Source organism: Myiozetetes cayanensis, unplaced genomic scaffold (genome assembly GCF_022539395.1).
Source record: "Myiozetetes cayanensis isolate MyiCay16 unplaced genomic scaffold, myiCay2020 scf12, whole genome shotgun sequence".
Classification (NCBI taxonomy): domain Eukaryota; kingdom Metazoa; phylum Chordata; class Aves; order Passeriformes; family Tyrannidae; genus Myiozetetes; species Myiozetetes cayanensis.
In genome coordinates this window covers 24,672,897-24,688,069 of record NW_026086826.1, presented here as the reverse complement: position 1 = coordinate 24,688,069, position 15,173 = coordinate 24,672,897, and the positions used below count along the sequence as shown (strand labels likewise).

Here is a 15,173-nt window from a genome sequence, read left to right as displayed (position 1 = left end):
CTTTAACATAATTGTGTGTATTGTTATTAAGAGCTCCCATCTCTCCTCTGGGGGTGAAGTGGGGATGGAGGGTGTTCCTCTGAGCAAATCCTCTTTTTCAGTCTGTGTCATGTTTTTGTTGGTTTTGGCAAAGGGGAACAATTCTCTGATAAAAGTTATGGAAGGCGTTTCCCTTTGAAAATACCTTTTTCTGTTCAAATTACATAATAAGTCTGCTGGAAACAGAGTGTGCATCTTGCAGACTGGTTGAAGAAGGGGAGATAGGGAGCCAGATAGACAAACCTGATATGGGTTTTGTCCTTCTTGTGCCCTCCTGTCCTGCCAGGATGTCCTTGTCCAATATTTTAGGAGGGCTTAACCTCGTCTAAATCAACGCCAACTGCTCTGTGATTCTGTGATCATGACGTGCTGTGCAAACACAGCCACTGTCTTCCAGTGTCTCATCTTGGTGATGTCTGAAGCTGGTGACAGGGAAAACGAGGTGTGACAGCAGGACCAGCACAGTGCAGTGTGTGAGGAAGGGAGAGGTTCCTGGAGGAATGTTGTGCACTAAGCACAGTCCTTTGGTGGTAAAATATCTGATCACTGGCTTGCCATGGCATGGTATTTAGCAGGCTCTTGATTGGAGCATTCAAAAGCCAAGATGCAGCTGAAGTGGCTTTAGCTGATTTCATTGTCTCTCCCTCTCACCCACCAATTAAAAAAGCATCTTTGTGAAAATAGGAAGGAGTGGGTGAGAAATAAAAACCCTTCTGACATTTAAGGGAGGCTGCTACTGTGCCCTCAATCCCACCAGGATAAGATTCTGGTGTTAAACACGGTGTCAGGAAAAACTTGGGAATGGATCCTCTCCAGGCAAAGCTACTGCATGACACTCTCTTGTAACAGTCATGGGAGTGGATGGGGACCTGTCCTTGTGCTGTCTGGGGAATGCTGCTCTGGGGTGCTGAGAGAGGGTGGGCATAACCCAGCTTGAACTGCTGGAGATGGATTTATGTCGCTTTGTGTATTTTAGTCAGAAACCTCGAAGTGCAAGGAAGAGCCAGACGGGGCTGTTGAAACCTCTTTCGCTGCACGTCGCTGCTGCAGCAAAGGGCTGTGGTGAACATCTTCAAAAAGCAGTGGGGTGTCTGGTGGTGCAGGCATGGTTTTGGCGGCACATCTGATGTATTGGTGTGGTTGGAGGCAGAGCTGAGCCCTTGCTTTGGAGAAACAAGTGTACATACATTATTCAAGTGTGCTCTTCTCAGATCTCAAAATCAAAGCCTGTTTATTGGGATCACTTCCTTCAGCCACAGGTCTCCAGTTTGTTCTTGTATCAAGCATTTCAGCTTTCTAATACTACTTTACAAACGCACACTTCTGTAAAAATGCCAGAACAAACTGTTTATAATCACCTGTGTGCGCCTGTAACTCTCTGTGAAAATCTCATTGTGATCACTCAAATCTGCAGTCAATGAGGAATGGAAAATGAGGAATGGAACTGTCCCTGTCTCTCTTCATTAGGATTTTGTAATGAGTTAAATGCTGGTCGTTGCAGCATGGCCTGGATTCTGGATGCTTTCTTGAAAGCCAAGAGAAATTTTACTAAGATGAGTGGCACTGTCTGCCCTTGGCTTTAATCAAAAGTTACCCAGCCAGGCTAGATCCTCCTCTGGTGCTCAGCTCTGACCTGGAGAGATGATAAAAAAACCCTTCCCTCTGTGAGGCTTTTTCAGGTTAGAAGAGGACTGTGGGACTGGAGATAGTATTTGCAAAGGTAAGAGGGAGAGCAGAAGCTGCCAGAAGAGCCTGCTTGTGCCCCACATCACAGCAATCCCCTGTTTCAGCCTGGCTGGTGCCCTGGGGGATCAGTGGAGGTGAGGGCAGCCCACCGAGCTCTGCTTGGGCTGGTGATGCTGGGGCAGCTCTGTTGAGGCTGCAGCACTCGCTGTGTCCTCCTCTTCTGACTTAGATTGTTTTTTATCGCAGTGGGATGGTGTCTGTGACTCATGCCCTGTGAAGCAGCCAAGGAAAAAGTCAGATGCAAAATGGACAGTGGTAAGGAATTTGTCCCGTGTGAAATGAAGTGACTCCCCAGCACTCACAGCTGCACTTGGCATTTGTTACTCATCCTTCTGCCGAGGGCAGAAGCCATCAGCTCTGTCTCTGCCCTCTGGTGCGGGGTGCCAGAGGTTTTGTCGTTCCTTTTGCTCTGCTGGTGGTCTGGGACACCGCAGTGGAAAAGCAGCCGCCTCTGTCCGAGTGGGCTGCTGGAAAGAGTGGCTGGTGGTGGGTATGAGCTGTTACTCAGCCCGGGACTGGCAGCGCAGCGCTCGTACCCTCAGCCCGTGGCTGCGGGAGCGCCCTGGGCTCCCGAGCCCCGCGGGCTGGTCCCGCTGCCTCGCGGGGGAGGAGCAGGTTCGTGCCCCGAGCCTGCAGCCGAGGGCGGAAGCTCTTTGGGGTTTGCTGTCGGTGCTTGAGGCTTTCAGAGAGTCGCAGCATCTGGGCCGGGTGCTCACCGGATGCAGGGATGCAGGCGTACAAAGGCAGAGCTGGGAGCTCCCCCAGGGCTCAGCCTGGGACAACCCCGGCAGTTTTTGGCTGCCATATGGAGGACGACACCAAACGTGTCCAGCCCATCCCGCTCCCGGCCATGCAGCAGAACTTGAACTACGTCTACCCCCCGATTTTTTGGGTGGACGGCTGTGCTGAAACAAGTACTTCCTGCCCCTCGGCACCCCCTGTTGCTCCTTTCCCACCTCCAGTACCCGACCGAAGGAGAAAGCCAGGGAAAAATAGAGAAAGGAAGGGCTTTGACTTCCTGGTGATCTACTTGCTGCTCCTGCTGGCCTTCACTGGAGTGGGGCTGAGCATGTTTCGGATTTTTCAACTGGAGAAGGAACTGGCTGAACTCAGAGAGGTGAGCTTTGCCTGGCTGGTCACGCATCCCTGGGGAAACAGGGAAAAGGAAAAACTTGAAATTGTGTCTGAAATGCTCGGGTGGTGCAAAGCTCCCCAAGGGGCAGGACCGTGCTTACTTCAGTGTCTGCCGTGACAGAGTAAGTGGGGTTGCTTATTACTGTGAGGGACTGCTGGGTTGGTGACAGATGTATCTGCATGTCTTTGCGTTCCTGAGTGCTGTGAGGTCTCTCCCTGTATATTTGTTAGCACTCTGCAGCTCCCCGTGAGCACCCAGAATGTGCCACTGCCAAGGACAGTCTTTGGCTGCTTATGCTCTCACTCTAAGACAGTGTCACTCTTGTCTTTTGACAGTCTGCCAGCGCTGAGCACATCCCTCCAGCTCTGGAGAAACTCATAGGTGAGTTGATGTACTTGGGGAAGGAACGCCTGTGTCAGCAGCTGTGAGTGCTCCTGTCCAGCTCGTTCCTCTCCTCATCAGGGGTCACAGCTTGATGCTCTGGGAGTGCTGATTTCTCGTGCTTGGCCAGACAAAGAGCTTTATCTCAGGGCTGTGGGGATGCGGTCCTGCAGCCTCCCCACTGGACTGCTCAGAGGTGTCAGACCCAGGTTCCTGGGACAGTGTGACAGATCCTGGGGCTTCCCATTCCCAGCGTGACAATGGTACTGGGAGTGCTCTGCCGTGAAAGGCAGAATCTGGCTGCCCTGACACAGCAACAACGTGAATGGAAGGAGGAGGGAAATGGGCACTGCACGTGTTACTTCTTTCTCTCCTTACTTTTTTCCTTAATCTTAGAAGATTCTAGGAGGATGTAGAGGAGTCTATTTTGTTTGGAGTGAGGAATTAACTCCCACCCTTGAAAGCACACCTAATTTTTTTCCAAAAGTCTTTCGGTACTAATCTAGTTGAGAAATGCTTGATTACATGTAGAGAGTTTTTCTCTTAGAAATGTAATTTCAGTGAAACTGAAACTTTCCACAAGAACCTGCCAATTTTTCTTGGTTTCACTTAGGAAAAGAAGAAAGAGTTTCAATTTGGATGGAACAATTTAAAAATCGTATTTTGAACTTCCAAACTATTATTTTTTCGTTTGAATTCCATGTTAATGTTATCAGTGAGAATATCCTTCTTGAAGATGGCCAAGTCTGAAAAAAATTTGCAGCTCTCTCGACAATTTTTGCTAGATTTGAAAAGCTTTATTTTATTTTCTCTCCTTGAGGATTTTGGTTAGTAGAAAAGTTAATTTCTTTCCAATTTGTTCTGATAGTGAATGAAAACAAATTTGGAAATAGGAAAATTCTCTGGAAAGGGTAGTCCTGGTTCCCACCAACTCCCGTATCAATAAATTTTCCACTTTAGGAGAAGAGGAACTGTCATTTTAACTGGATGCTCAGTGCTCTGATCTAAAACTTCTTTAGCAGAAGCCAAACTTAAGTAGTAACCCTGAATTTCTTGAGGGGATGGAGAAATAAATAGAAACAGGGAAATAGTGTAAAGAAGAAGAGGGAGAGGAGAGGAAAATTTAATTGGCTTGAGAAAAGAATAGGCTGCTTCTAAAATTATAGATAACATAATTAGTGAAGTAGATGCTGATAAGAAGGGAAGGATGGAGTGGGTGGGATCCATATTGGATGTTGGTGTAGCTGGCCCACCTGTCCAAGGGAAGCCGAGGCCTCCAGGAAAGGCAGAGTTTTCATAGCTGTGCTTTGCCTCCCTGAGGACAGGCTCTGCCTGGCCAGTGGGGTGGTTTGTAGGGTCTCAAGTGTCAGCTTTGTGGCTGGCTCCCTCCTGCTCTCTCCTGCTCCCTGGCCACATGGCTAACGTCATCCCTATTTTTGTGCAGGGCAGAAGGAGTCAATGAAAAAAGAAGAAAGAAAGGCAGCACACTTAACAGGTATGTGCTGAGGGACCAGCAGGATTCGGGAGCAGGAGATAGGGCAGATGTGATTGGGGTGAGAGGATGTCATGGCTGTAGTTGTGAGGAGCCCACCTCACACAGGCCTTCCTACTTTCCTTGGAAAACAGCTGTGCCCTGACAGTGGAAAGTTGCTCCACAGATAAAATCTCCTCCTCATTCAGTTGTCTCAGCAAGGCCTGTTTTTGGCTTGCCTCTGGGGTGTGTGGGGCAGAAGCTGTCACAAGGGGCTGGTGTTGGTGAGGTGCCAGGGTGAACTTTCCATGCTGCAGTCAAGGTCTTGGAGAATGCTTGACTTGTGACGTGGGGTGCGACTGAGGAAAAAAACCCACACAACTGTCGTACTTTACCACCTTTTTTTTTTTTTTCTTCTTGTTTCACCTTCCAGGGAGCCCATCTCAGCAGGGCCTCCCTCTGGAGTGGGAGCCCATCTCTGGCCATGCCTACACCAGTGACATTCAGTACCGTGACCGGGGGCTCGTCATCAACGAGACAGGGCTGTACTTCGTGTACTCCAACGTGCTGTTCCGGGGCAGTGTCTGCGACGGCCAGGTGCTCACACACATTGTCTACAAGAGAAACCCGACCTCCCCGGGCAGCCACGTGCTGATGGAGGACAAAGGCATCAACTACTGCACGGGTCAGAGGACATGGGCCCGGAAAAGCAACCTGGGAGCTCTGTTCAGTCTCAGGAAGATGGACAGCGTGCACGTCAACGTCTCCAAAATCGCTCTGGTTAATTTTGAGGAATCCAAGACTTTCTTTGGCTTGTTTAAGCTTTGAAGTGGAGTGTGGCCAGCAGCCCCCCTCACACACACACACACACGCACTCTAGGATGTGAGGGCTGCCTGAGTGCAGTGGCCAAACTGGGGTCACACACCACGGAACTCACCAAGAAACCATGTGTTGGCCTTCAGCGTGAGAGGGTTCAAGCCACTGGTAAAGGCTTAAAAGGGGACACCTGGGAAGCACCAGAGCTGTACTGTGTCAACCTGAAGAGAATTGCACATATTCTCCTTACAAAGAAACCCCCAGCAAACTCAAAACGTGGTGTGCTGCAGACCCTAATGAAACTCACTACTTGCTACCTGAGAAGATGCTGGGGCCTGCAGCCCCACATGGTGTCATGGCCCTGGTGAGCTGGGGCCAGCAGGGACAGCTGGTGGGCATTATGGAGGTCCCTTGAGCCCGGACTGCAAGTGCCTGGGTTGTGCCACACTGCAGGGAGTGGTGTGGAAATGAGTAGTGCCAACAACTGCTCACCCTGGGCCATGGCTGCCCACCCTGCCTGGGCACTGGGCTCTGTGCCTGCTGTCCAACGGGCACCTGCCTGCAAGCCAGGCTGTTACAGCTGGTGTGTTCATCTTGTGTTTAGTTATCGAACTGTTCCCATCCCAGAAAATGCTCCTCAAGCCCTTTATTTAACTCCTCCCAAGTACCTTGCACGGAACATGCCAGAAGCAGTGGTGGCATGAGGGGGGTCCTGACCCTGGAGTGGAACCATGACCACGCTGTGGGGGTGGATCAGGTGGGGAGGCCACGTGCTCTGCTGACAGGATCTGAACAGCAGGGTAGTGGGGCTTAAGGTGAAAGCACCATTTCCACCCCACCTCCTGCTCTTTCCAGATGTGAGGATCCCCTGTGGATCTGCCACCCCCTTCATGATGCATATGGTGACATGTTGGCATCTATCCATGGCATGGCTTCAGTTGAGCCCCTTGTCATGAGATGTTCTATCCTGAGCAAAACCCCGATGGTAAATAAAGACATATTTTTCTAGTAAGTGACACTATCCTCTCCTCATTTGGTGCAACAGGCTTCTGCAATGGCCAAAACACTGAAGGCTTCTGTGATCAGGGTCCAGCACCTTGTTCCTCCTCCAGCAGCATGGCAGAAATCTGGGAGCCTCATCCCACTTCACTGCCTGCTTGGCTCTGCACAGGATCCCTTCCATGGATCTTTGGGACTCCAGCATGCAAAGATCAGGATTTGAGGTCTGGGGAGGTGTGATATGGGCAGCACGGACCAGGCAGCCCAAGCCCCCTTTGACCATCAGGAAGGGCCTGATCTCAAAACACAGGCTCGAGCTTGAGTGGAGCCAGACACTTTTTGCTGAGCAGAAGCACTGCTGTCCCCAAAGACACCGTGGTCCTCTGCATGACTTGTCACAGGGCAGTCTGAAGGACAAGGAAAGGAAGTGGTGTAAACAAAACCCTGTTTGCTCACTCTGGTCAGTGCAGTTGTATCCCCAGAGTTGTCTGTCACGCTACCACCAGGCAGGACCCAAAGGCTGCAGCTGTGTTGCATCACCACTTCTGCCTGCAGTTCCTGCCTTCTTGCAGCTCTGATGTTGGTCTGCTCTTCAGCAGTCTGCTGCATTTATTTTCCTCTCCCCTGTGCTCTCAGCTTGATGGCGTGTGGCCTGTGGTTTGCTGTTTCTTGCTTCAGGTAAGCCTATTTCTTGGAAATTTGTCAGTGGTCTGGCTGCTGGTTTGTCCAGTGTGAAGGGAACACTGCGCCTCTGCTCACACACCCACTGCTGCACTCGCACTCAGATGGTTCCACTGCATTTCTCAGGATGGAACATACATCAAACAGATGAAGTTTAGGGACCTTTTGGCTTGACTGATTCTTCCTTACTACCCCACCCCTGCTAGTATCAGAGGGGCAAACCACATAGCACAGAGATGGCGATGCTGGATCCAGACCCTGCCAGGAAAGGCTGGAAGTTGCCATCCTCTTTTTGCGCTGTGTTGCTCTCCTAGTGCTGAGACATCCAAATGGGGAGTGGGAATCTGTATGTACATGTGCCTGCAAGCTTTTCAGCTGTTCCTGTAGCAAAACTAGCTGAGCACATCACATGCTTCCCTTCTTTACTGGTGAACAGCTTGGAGAGAGAGGCAGGGCATTCTGTGCCCAGAGGAACTCCCTCTGAGGTTATGCTCCCTGCTAGTGTGGTGTTGGAAGGGTTGGAAAGCTCCTAAAGGCTTCTCTGAGTCAGCACCTGGTAATTCATCCAGGCTCTGCCTGTAGCTGTCTCTGGGGCAGGATGCAGCAGCTGCTATTGCTGCACGTCATGAGGGGACAGGCTTCTGTTTGTCTTTTTATCTGAAATGCCAAAGGCAACAGAGACCTGCACGTTTCAGAGACAGTGGCACAGTGGGGTGGATGGCCTTGTTATGTGTAAATAGTGCTGGGGTCTCCTGAGGTGGACAGAGCTGGCTTATCCTTGCAGGATAAAGCTGGGTGCTGCTAGGCTTGCTCCAGAATCAGAGAGCAGCTGTGACTGTACAGTCAGCAGCACAGATGCTCAGATGCCAATAAGACATGTGTTTCTGCTTTGTGATCCCATCCTCAAATATCCCTCTAAACTGCTCACAGCAAATCCGCTACTTAGCTTGTGGGCTCTGACTAAAGATTCCAAGTAAGATCGTGACGGGATTATGAAATTTCAAACAGCTCTGAGTCAGTTCATAGGCTGCTTGTGCCACAAGGGCTCTATTAAAGTCATCTGTTTATCTAGCTAATGAGCTGTTCATTTAGTGAAATGAGTGCCTATTGTTACCATTAAATACTTAGTGAATATTTAATGCTGACATTAGGCTCTGTCAAGCTGAGAGAATTGGGGTTATTCAGCCTGGAGAACAGAAGGCTCCAGGGGGATCTTAGAGCCCGTTCCAGTGCCTAAAGGGGCTCCCAGAGAGATGAAGAGGGACTTGTGACAAGGGCATGGGGTGAAAGGACAAGAGGGAATTGCTTTAAACTGACAGGGGGCAGGGTTAGATTGGATGTTAGGAAGAAATTCTTTACTGTGAGGGTGGTGAGGCCCGGGCACAGGTTACCCAAAGAAGCTGTGGCTGCCCCACCCCTGGAAGTGTTCAAGGCCAGATTGGACGGGGCTTGGAGCAACCTGGGATAGTGGAAGGTGTCCACAGGCAGCTCTCCTGGGCAGCTGAACCCTTCCCAGGTGATGGCTGTGCATTTGGATGTGCAGCTGGCCAACTCAGGGCTCTGCACAGCAACCATTTGTGCTGCTCTGCAGCCAAGCACAGCGAGGTGCTCGATAAAGATATTTCTTCTTTGGTGGTTGATGCCTATCAGGGTTGATGCTGCCTGCCTTGGTGGAGGAAAAGCGAGAGCAGGATGCCAGTGTCTTGAAAACCTTGAGTAGGCTCAGTGTGTGCAGCAAACAAGGTGGCAGACAGGGTTGCATTATGGAAAGGACTGTGTGGGTTGGGTCGTTGCTGCTCCTACAGTGCAAGTGCAGTGGAACCAAACAAAACCTGGTCAGAGAGGAGAAATATTCCCTGGAGAGCTATGAGCAGCAGCCCTCATCCGTGTATCCTGGCTCTTCACCAGCCCGTGGTTACTCTTGGTGGGGAGGAGGGTGACTGGTAAAGCAAAAGGAACAGTGGCTGATCTCCAGCTGATCCCCTGTGGGTGCCTGAGGGGGTCAGAGACAAGAAATGGAGCCACAAGAGGGACTGACTCTTGTCAGGCTTTCTCGGATACGTGTGTTGTCTCGGAAACCTCGGAGCTTGGATGGTTAGCTGGAACTGTCACTGGTGACAGGTGTTATATAAAACTATTTCTGTAGCCCTCCCAGGGAGAAGAATATGAGTAAGAATGGAAGAATTGATATATCTGAAGACACTCAAATCCTGTGAGTTCAGGCAGTAACCTTCTCTTTGATCTGACAAATTTTATTGGTGGTTTTTTTGGAGGTTGATTATTGTTTTCCTTTTTTTCCTTCCTTCATTTACCTGAAGCCAGCCTTGGGCTCTCTAAGTTTCTGTTACAGTGTCTTGTGGGGTCACTTCTTCCAGCCCAAGGAGCTGTACAGACCCTGGCAAATTTTTACCAGGTTGGGAAGGAGCATTGTCTAGTGGTTAGAGAGAGGAGAAAAAGGAAGAGATGTAGACTTAGATATCATTATTATTCTTGTAGTGGTCTTGCATGGCTATATTACAGCCTGATTGCAAATTTTAGGCATGACTGAGGTTCAGCGCAAAAGAGAGAATGAGATGAGTAAAGAGAGAAGAAATTTCACTGCAAGGTGAGGCAAGTTGCATATGAATTTCTTATTGATTTTAATTATTAAAAAAAAAAAAAAAAGAGAAGAAGAAAAGCTTGAAAACTTGTTGCTGATTCATCTCTTGGTGTAATGCAGAGAGTCAAATGTTCCACATAACCTGTTAGAGGAGATGTGGGACTTTAGGCAGGGGTGCAGGAGTTGGCTGGCAGTGACTGCAGTGGTGTCTCTGCCAGGCAGAGCTGTGAAGACACGCTGAGTTCCCCACCCCCTGCCTGTGGTGAGACCAGCAATGCTGCTTTAGGATCATCCTGGTGGGCACTGGTTACCCCTGCCAAGACATCAGCAGGCACATGAACAGGCACACAGGCTTTCTGTTGTGAAGACTCACTTTTTTTGAAAATCAGCTGCTTGCTCCTCTGGGTAGCAAAGAGACTAAAAGCTCTAGGTGAAATAACAAAGCCAGTGTACTTTCCTCTGTCTCAGTTGCTTCCCCATTCCTCAGCACGCTCTGTATCACTCAGCTCTCTCTCTAGAGAATCAGCTTCTCTCCCCCCTCACAAACCGTCATGGAGATTTCACATCTCTCTCTCTTTCCCCCATGCTTCATAACCAGTTTCCTTTAACAATAATTGAAAAAGTCTCCTGTCCGTTTTTCTTTTGTTATTGGGTGACTCCTTCAGTTCCCCTTTGTCAGGTCATTCTTGGGAAGTGAAAGACAGCTGGTCAGCTAATTCCCTGGGACCTTCAGCTTGGACTCCTGCACTGGCAGGGGAGTAGCTGGCCTTTTGAGCCATCTGAATAACTATCAAAACTGGACTCCTGAGCCCTGTACTGGGGACAGGCATTTCTCCTGATGTTTTTCTCTCTCTCCTCACTAAAGTGCAGTTTATGCCAACACAGAGGCAAAAGATTTCGGACAAAAAGGCATCAGAGAGGAACATTTGTGTCTCCTAATAAGGTTTCTGCATGGAGAACAGGTATCCAAGATTTAGCTTTCATTAAAGGCCTGAAAGAGAAATCCAAACCATGGAAGTCCAGAAAACGTTTTGCTCAAAACTCCTCACTTGCAACCTGTGGGCTGGAGGATGTGGCTCAGGTAAGGCTGCTGATGGATAGAAGGGGATGGTAGTTTCTTATTTGAGTTTGAACTATCCTTAGGTACTGTCTCCCTGCCTTGAAGTGTTTATTTTGTCACCATGTGCCTTTTATTCTGCATAGGGGGATGTTTAGTGGCAAGACATGGTGTAATCCACCTGCCAGTCTATGCATCCTCATAGTCACTGTACCCAAAGCCCTCCAAGTCTCAGATTAGACATGTTTCAGAGCTGGTAGGATTGCAGTGCTACAAGAGAAGTACCAGTGCTGTGCACAGGACCCCTGGGAAGGAGCAGAGCACCAACTGCACAGGTCCTGCTGGCACCAGGCTCTTTGCAGAGGCTGTAGGTGGCAATGGGTATTGGGAACTTCTGCTTCCAAGGACTGATTCCTGTCTCCTGTGGGACCCTACCCTGAAAGCACTGACCAGCACTTCAGCCAGAATTGTTCTCCCCACTGCCATCCTTTGTCTTCACATGAAATGAGCAGAAATCCATCCCTGCTGCTTGAAGGAGACTGGAGGCTACACTGAGGGGATGAAGTAAAAGAACATGGGAATATGGTAGCAGACAGCTTCTAGGCTGCCACGCTCCAGATTGCTGTTTGGGAGCGTTGGAGCTGAATGCAGAGCATACCAGCAGCCATACAAGCCCCACTGAATTATTTGGAAAAAAAAAAAGCCTCGGATTGGCACTTGGTTAAGCAGCACTTTCGTTTCTCTGTGTTTCAGCTCATTGCCTGGAAACCCTACCTAGAAAAGCTTGTGGATTTCACGCGGTGCTCGTGATGGGGTTATAACCAGCATCAAAAGTGGGTAAGGAAATGGTGACAGTGATGAGCCTCTCCCCTCTACCAGCCCATCCGGTCCAATCAGCACGCCGAGCTCTCTGGAGAGAGAAAATAATGTTATATGAGAGAAGGAGATGGCTTAGAGAAAAGAAATTCGTGTTCATTGTCTTAAACGATTGACTCTCCAGGAACTTCAATTAGACAGCAAGTGTTGTTTCTTTGTACAGCCTTCTTTGAAAGTTTGACCTTTTGTTGTGACCAAATTGCTCTCCTTTGTTTTCTCGCAACTGTTTTCTAGTGGTTTGTACCCTTATACAAGTCTGTTACCACTGTTGAACGCTTTGCTTTTGCCTTTAGGGTGTGAAAACCCTCCTGCAGAACCATTTAACAGAATGCATCACACAACTGGTTTGGAAATTCAGTCTTTCTTTAACTGCTTTTTACTCATTTCATTCTTTACTTCTGATTTCCTCCATAAAAAAAAAAAAAAAAAAAAAAAAAAAAAAAAAAAAAAAAAAAGGAAAGAAAATGCTACCCCTCCCCTCCTTGCCTAGACCTACTTTTTAAAAGTGTTGTGCTATTTCCTGTGGTCTTGATGAGCACATTGAACACAAAAATGTGAACCTGAAGTACTCTGCTCTCTTGCTGATGTAAAAGGCAGCAAGCCATGCTGACTCCCAGGAAACCCTCAGCCTTGCACGGAGCTGCTGGCTCAGCTGGGCAGTATGTCTGTCAGGAACTCCTCCTTTTCCATGCTGCTGCGTGGTCTCCAAAGTCCCTGCCAGGGCTGTAAATAAATTTTTGCCAGACATGCAGGCAGAAATGGTTTTTCCCCCCCTTTCAGCATCCCTGTGTGCTGAACAGGGCCAGTGTCTTACGTGCAACTCTGGGGCAAGCAGGGCTGAGCCGTGTGTGATGTACTCAGGCTCTCACCTGGAATAGGCTGGAGAAGTGATACATGCTGGATGGGTACACACCTCTCAGGGCTTGAAATTTAAATACTGCTGGGTACTTGGGGTGGGCTGACCCCCCAGCTCCCCTCCCGGCCACTCTCACTCCCCCTCCTCAACAACACAGAGAGGAGAAAAAAAGAGGGAAAGGCTCATGGTAGTACATGGGCAAATATAGGTAGATGAATTACCAATTACCCTCAACTCAAAAGAGACTCACTTTAAGGAAACTAATTATTAGCCAGTGAAAGAGATTGGGTTGGTGAGAAACAAAGACAAAGCAACACCCTCCACACACCTCCACCCCGTTTTTTTCCCTTTGGTCCTTCACTTCCAGCTCCTCTAGCTGTCCCCTTGTCACTCCTAGGCAGTGCAGGGGGATTGGGAATGGGGGCTGCAGCCAGTCGATAAAACAGCTCCTCCTTGCCACCCCTCCCTCCTCACGCTTTCCCCTGGGGCTGTCAGTCTAGTGTGGTCTCCTGAAGCTGCAGGGATCCCTGGAGCGTCTTCCCCTTCCTCCTCCTCCATCCTTGGGATGTTTCTCACACCTTTTCCTCTCACTCCTCGCTGCTGGGAAACGTTTTTCCCTTTCTTAAAGGTGTTTCCCCAGAGGCACCGCCAGCCCGGGCGAGGGGCCGGCGCCAGGTCAGTGACTGAGGGGGTCGGGCTGTGCCTGATGTGGGGCAGCCTCGGGCTCTCCTCACAGACACCCTGGGCACAGCCGGCTGCCACCCCGCTCCGGGAATGCTTGGGAAGCAGTGGCACCGCTCCGGGAAGGTGTTAGAGAGAAGGAAGGTGTTAAAGTGGGGCACAACAGGAGGGTCTGGAAACGACTGTGAAGGGGAAGAGACACGGCAGGCACAGCGAACGACGTGTGACTGAGGCGTTAGAAATGTGTGGGAAGTGGCGGTCATTAATAATGAACAAGTACTATCTGTGCCTGTAGGCAGGTATTTTTACCCCTTAAATGGAGCAAGCCCACGCGTATTGCAACCTCCAGCCAGCCAGGGAGCAGGTAAAACTGTCCGCACTTTAGGTAGCAAGCACCCTTGAAGTGTGTTGTGTTTACGTTTGTCAGGAAACCGAATGTAATTGTATTGCAATTGATGTAATGCTTTTATTTCCAGTGTTGGCTAATTCCCTAATATCGAGCTTAAAACCTGAAGGGCTGGAGGACTCCCATGGGAAACGTGTTTGTTTTGTGGGAGTGGCTGGAGCTACCTGAGCTGCTGGAGATTCACTGACCCAAGTCCTTGCGTGTGTGCTGGGGACAGGATGGTGGTCTGAAGTCTCTTAAAAATTAAATTGACAGGCTAGTGGCTGGAAAGGAAAGCCTGAACAGAAACTAAGAAATGCCTCTTTTTAGTGAGAGACAACTCAGAGCAAGGAGGGAGAATAAAACAGAAGTAAAACGGGCAGTGCTTGGTACTCACAGCCTGACCTTGCCTCCGGCTACCAACACGCTCTCGCTGCCCCAGAGAAATCTCTGTCACCCTCAAGGCTTGCCCTTCTGCCACAGGCTCACTCCATGATCCCCTTAGGACTCATTCCCTGCCCTCCCCACAAAGTCTGGCTGTTCCTGCAAGATTTTTGCATCTGGCAGAGAAGTGACTTTGTGAGCAGCCAGGAAATGTGTTTGGGAAGGAGGTTAGGACACAGAGGTGCCACAGTAAGTGCTGGGGAGGGAATGCCCTGAATGCCTTGCTTGAGGCTGGGAGCTGGGTATGAGGGCTGACAGAAGGGTGGAACTATATTAGAGCCCTTCAAACTCTGCTTGGATGAGCAAAGAGTGCATCCTTTCCCTTCACAACGTCATTAGATTCACAGATATGGTGTCCTTTGTCTCAGAGCCTGGTATTTCAGGGACACTGGTCTGAACTGACTCTCAGTGTGCAGTTTGTGATGGTGTGGGTAATTTTCAACTGAAGGGAAGCAGAGCAAAGGTGTGGCCACACACTTTAACCCTGCAGTAAAGGAGGAAGCTGAAACAATGGGGTGGAGCCAGGGACTTTGGAGAGGACTAGCATTTGGATGGCCAGTGGCAGGGGTCTCCATGCTCAGTGAAGCCACAGGTCCATCAACATGTTCTCTGGTGGAAAAGCTGCACAACAAGTCCTGGCTGTAGGTAGGGCAGCTCCAGGATTGAGCTCCCTGGCACATGCACCACTAACACTCAGGTAAGCTGGTGTCCTGCCTGTGTTCCTGGGCTCTACCACACGGTGCTGCCAGGAGAACCTGTGGTTTGTGACATCAGCACCCCCACCTGCCCGGGCAGTGTGGCACTGTGAGACAGCAGTGTTCCAAAACAGCCTGGAGACAACGAGGCCCACAGGTGAATCACAAACATTTGCATTCTGCAGATGACTCTTCCACTGGGACGGGTGAGTCACAGCTGTGGTGGTGAGGGCTTGGGGGTAGACCAGGTCTGTCCTTCCACCAAGGGTGGTGGAGTCTTCGCTGGCCCAAGAGCTCTGGCACTACCATGG

General features: G+C 49.8%; 1 protein-coding gene and 1 long non-coding RNA gene across 2 annotated transcripts in view; both read left to right on the top strand.

Moving 5' to 3' along the window:
* Positions 1-1,991: 1,991 nt before the first annotated feature.
* Positions 1,992-6,550, top strand: FASLG (Fas ligand). Its single transcript, XM_050306854.1, has 5 exons — positions 1,992-2,040; positions 2,511-2,902; positions 3,256-3,301; positions 4,746-4,796; positions 5,206-6,550. Exons 1-5 carry the CDS (start codon positions 1,992-1,994, stop codon positions 5,598-5,600), a joined length of 933 nt encoding a protein of 310 aa, XP_050162811.1. The 3' UTR covers positions 5,601-6,550.
* Positions 6,551-7,171: 621 nt separating this feature from the next.
* Positions 7,172-15,173, top strand: part of LOC126635481 (uncharacterized) — a 157,164-nt gene continuing 149,162 nt past the window's right edge. Inside the window, exons 1-2 of the long non-coding RNA XR_007627723.1 lie at positions 7,172-7,266; positions 11,679-11,762. This is a non-coding gene — a long non-coding RNA (uncharacterized LOC126635481). The remainder of the gene's footprint in view (positions 7,267-11,678; positions 11,763-15,173) is intronic.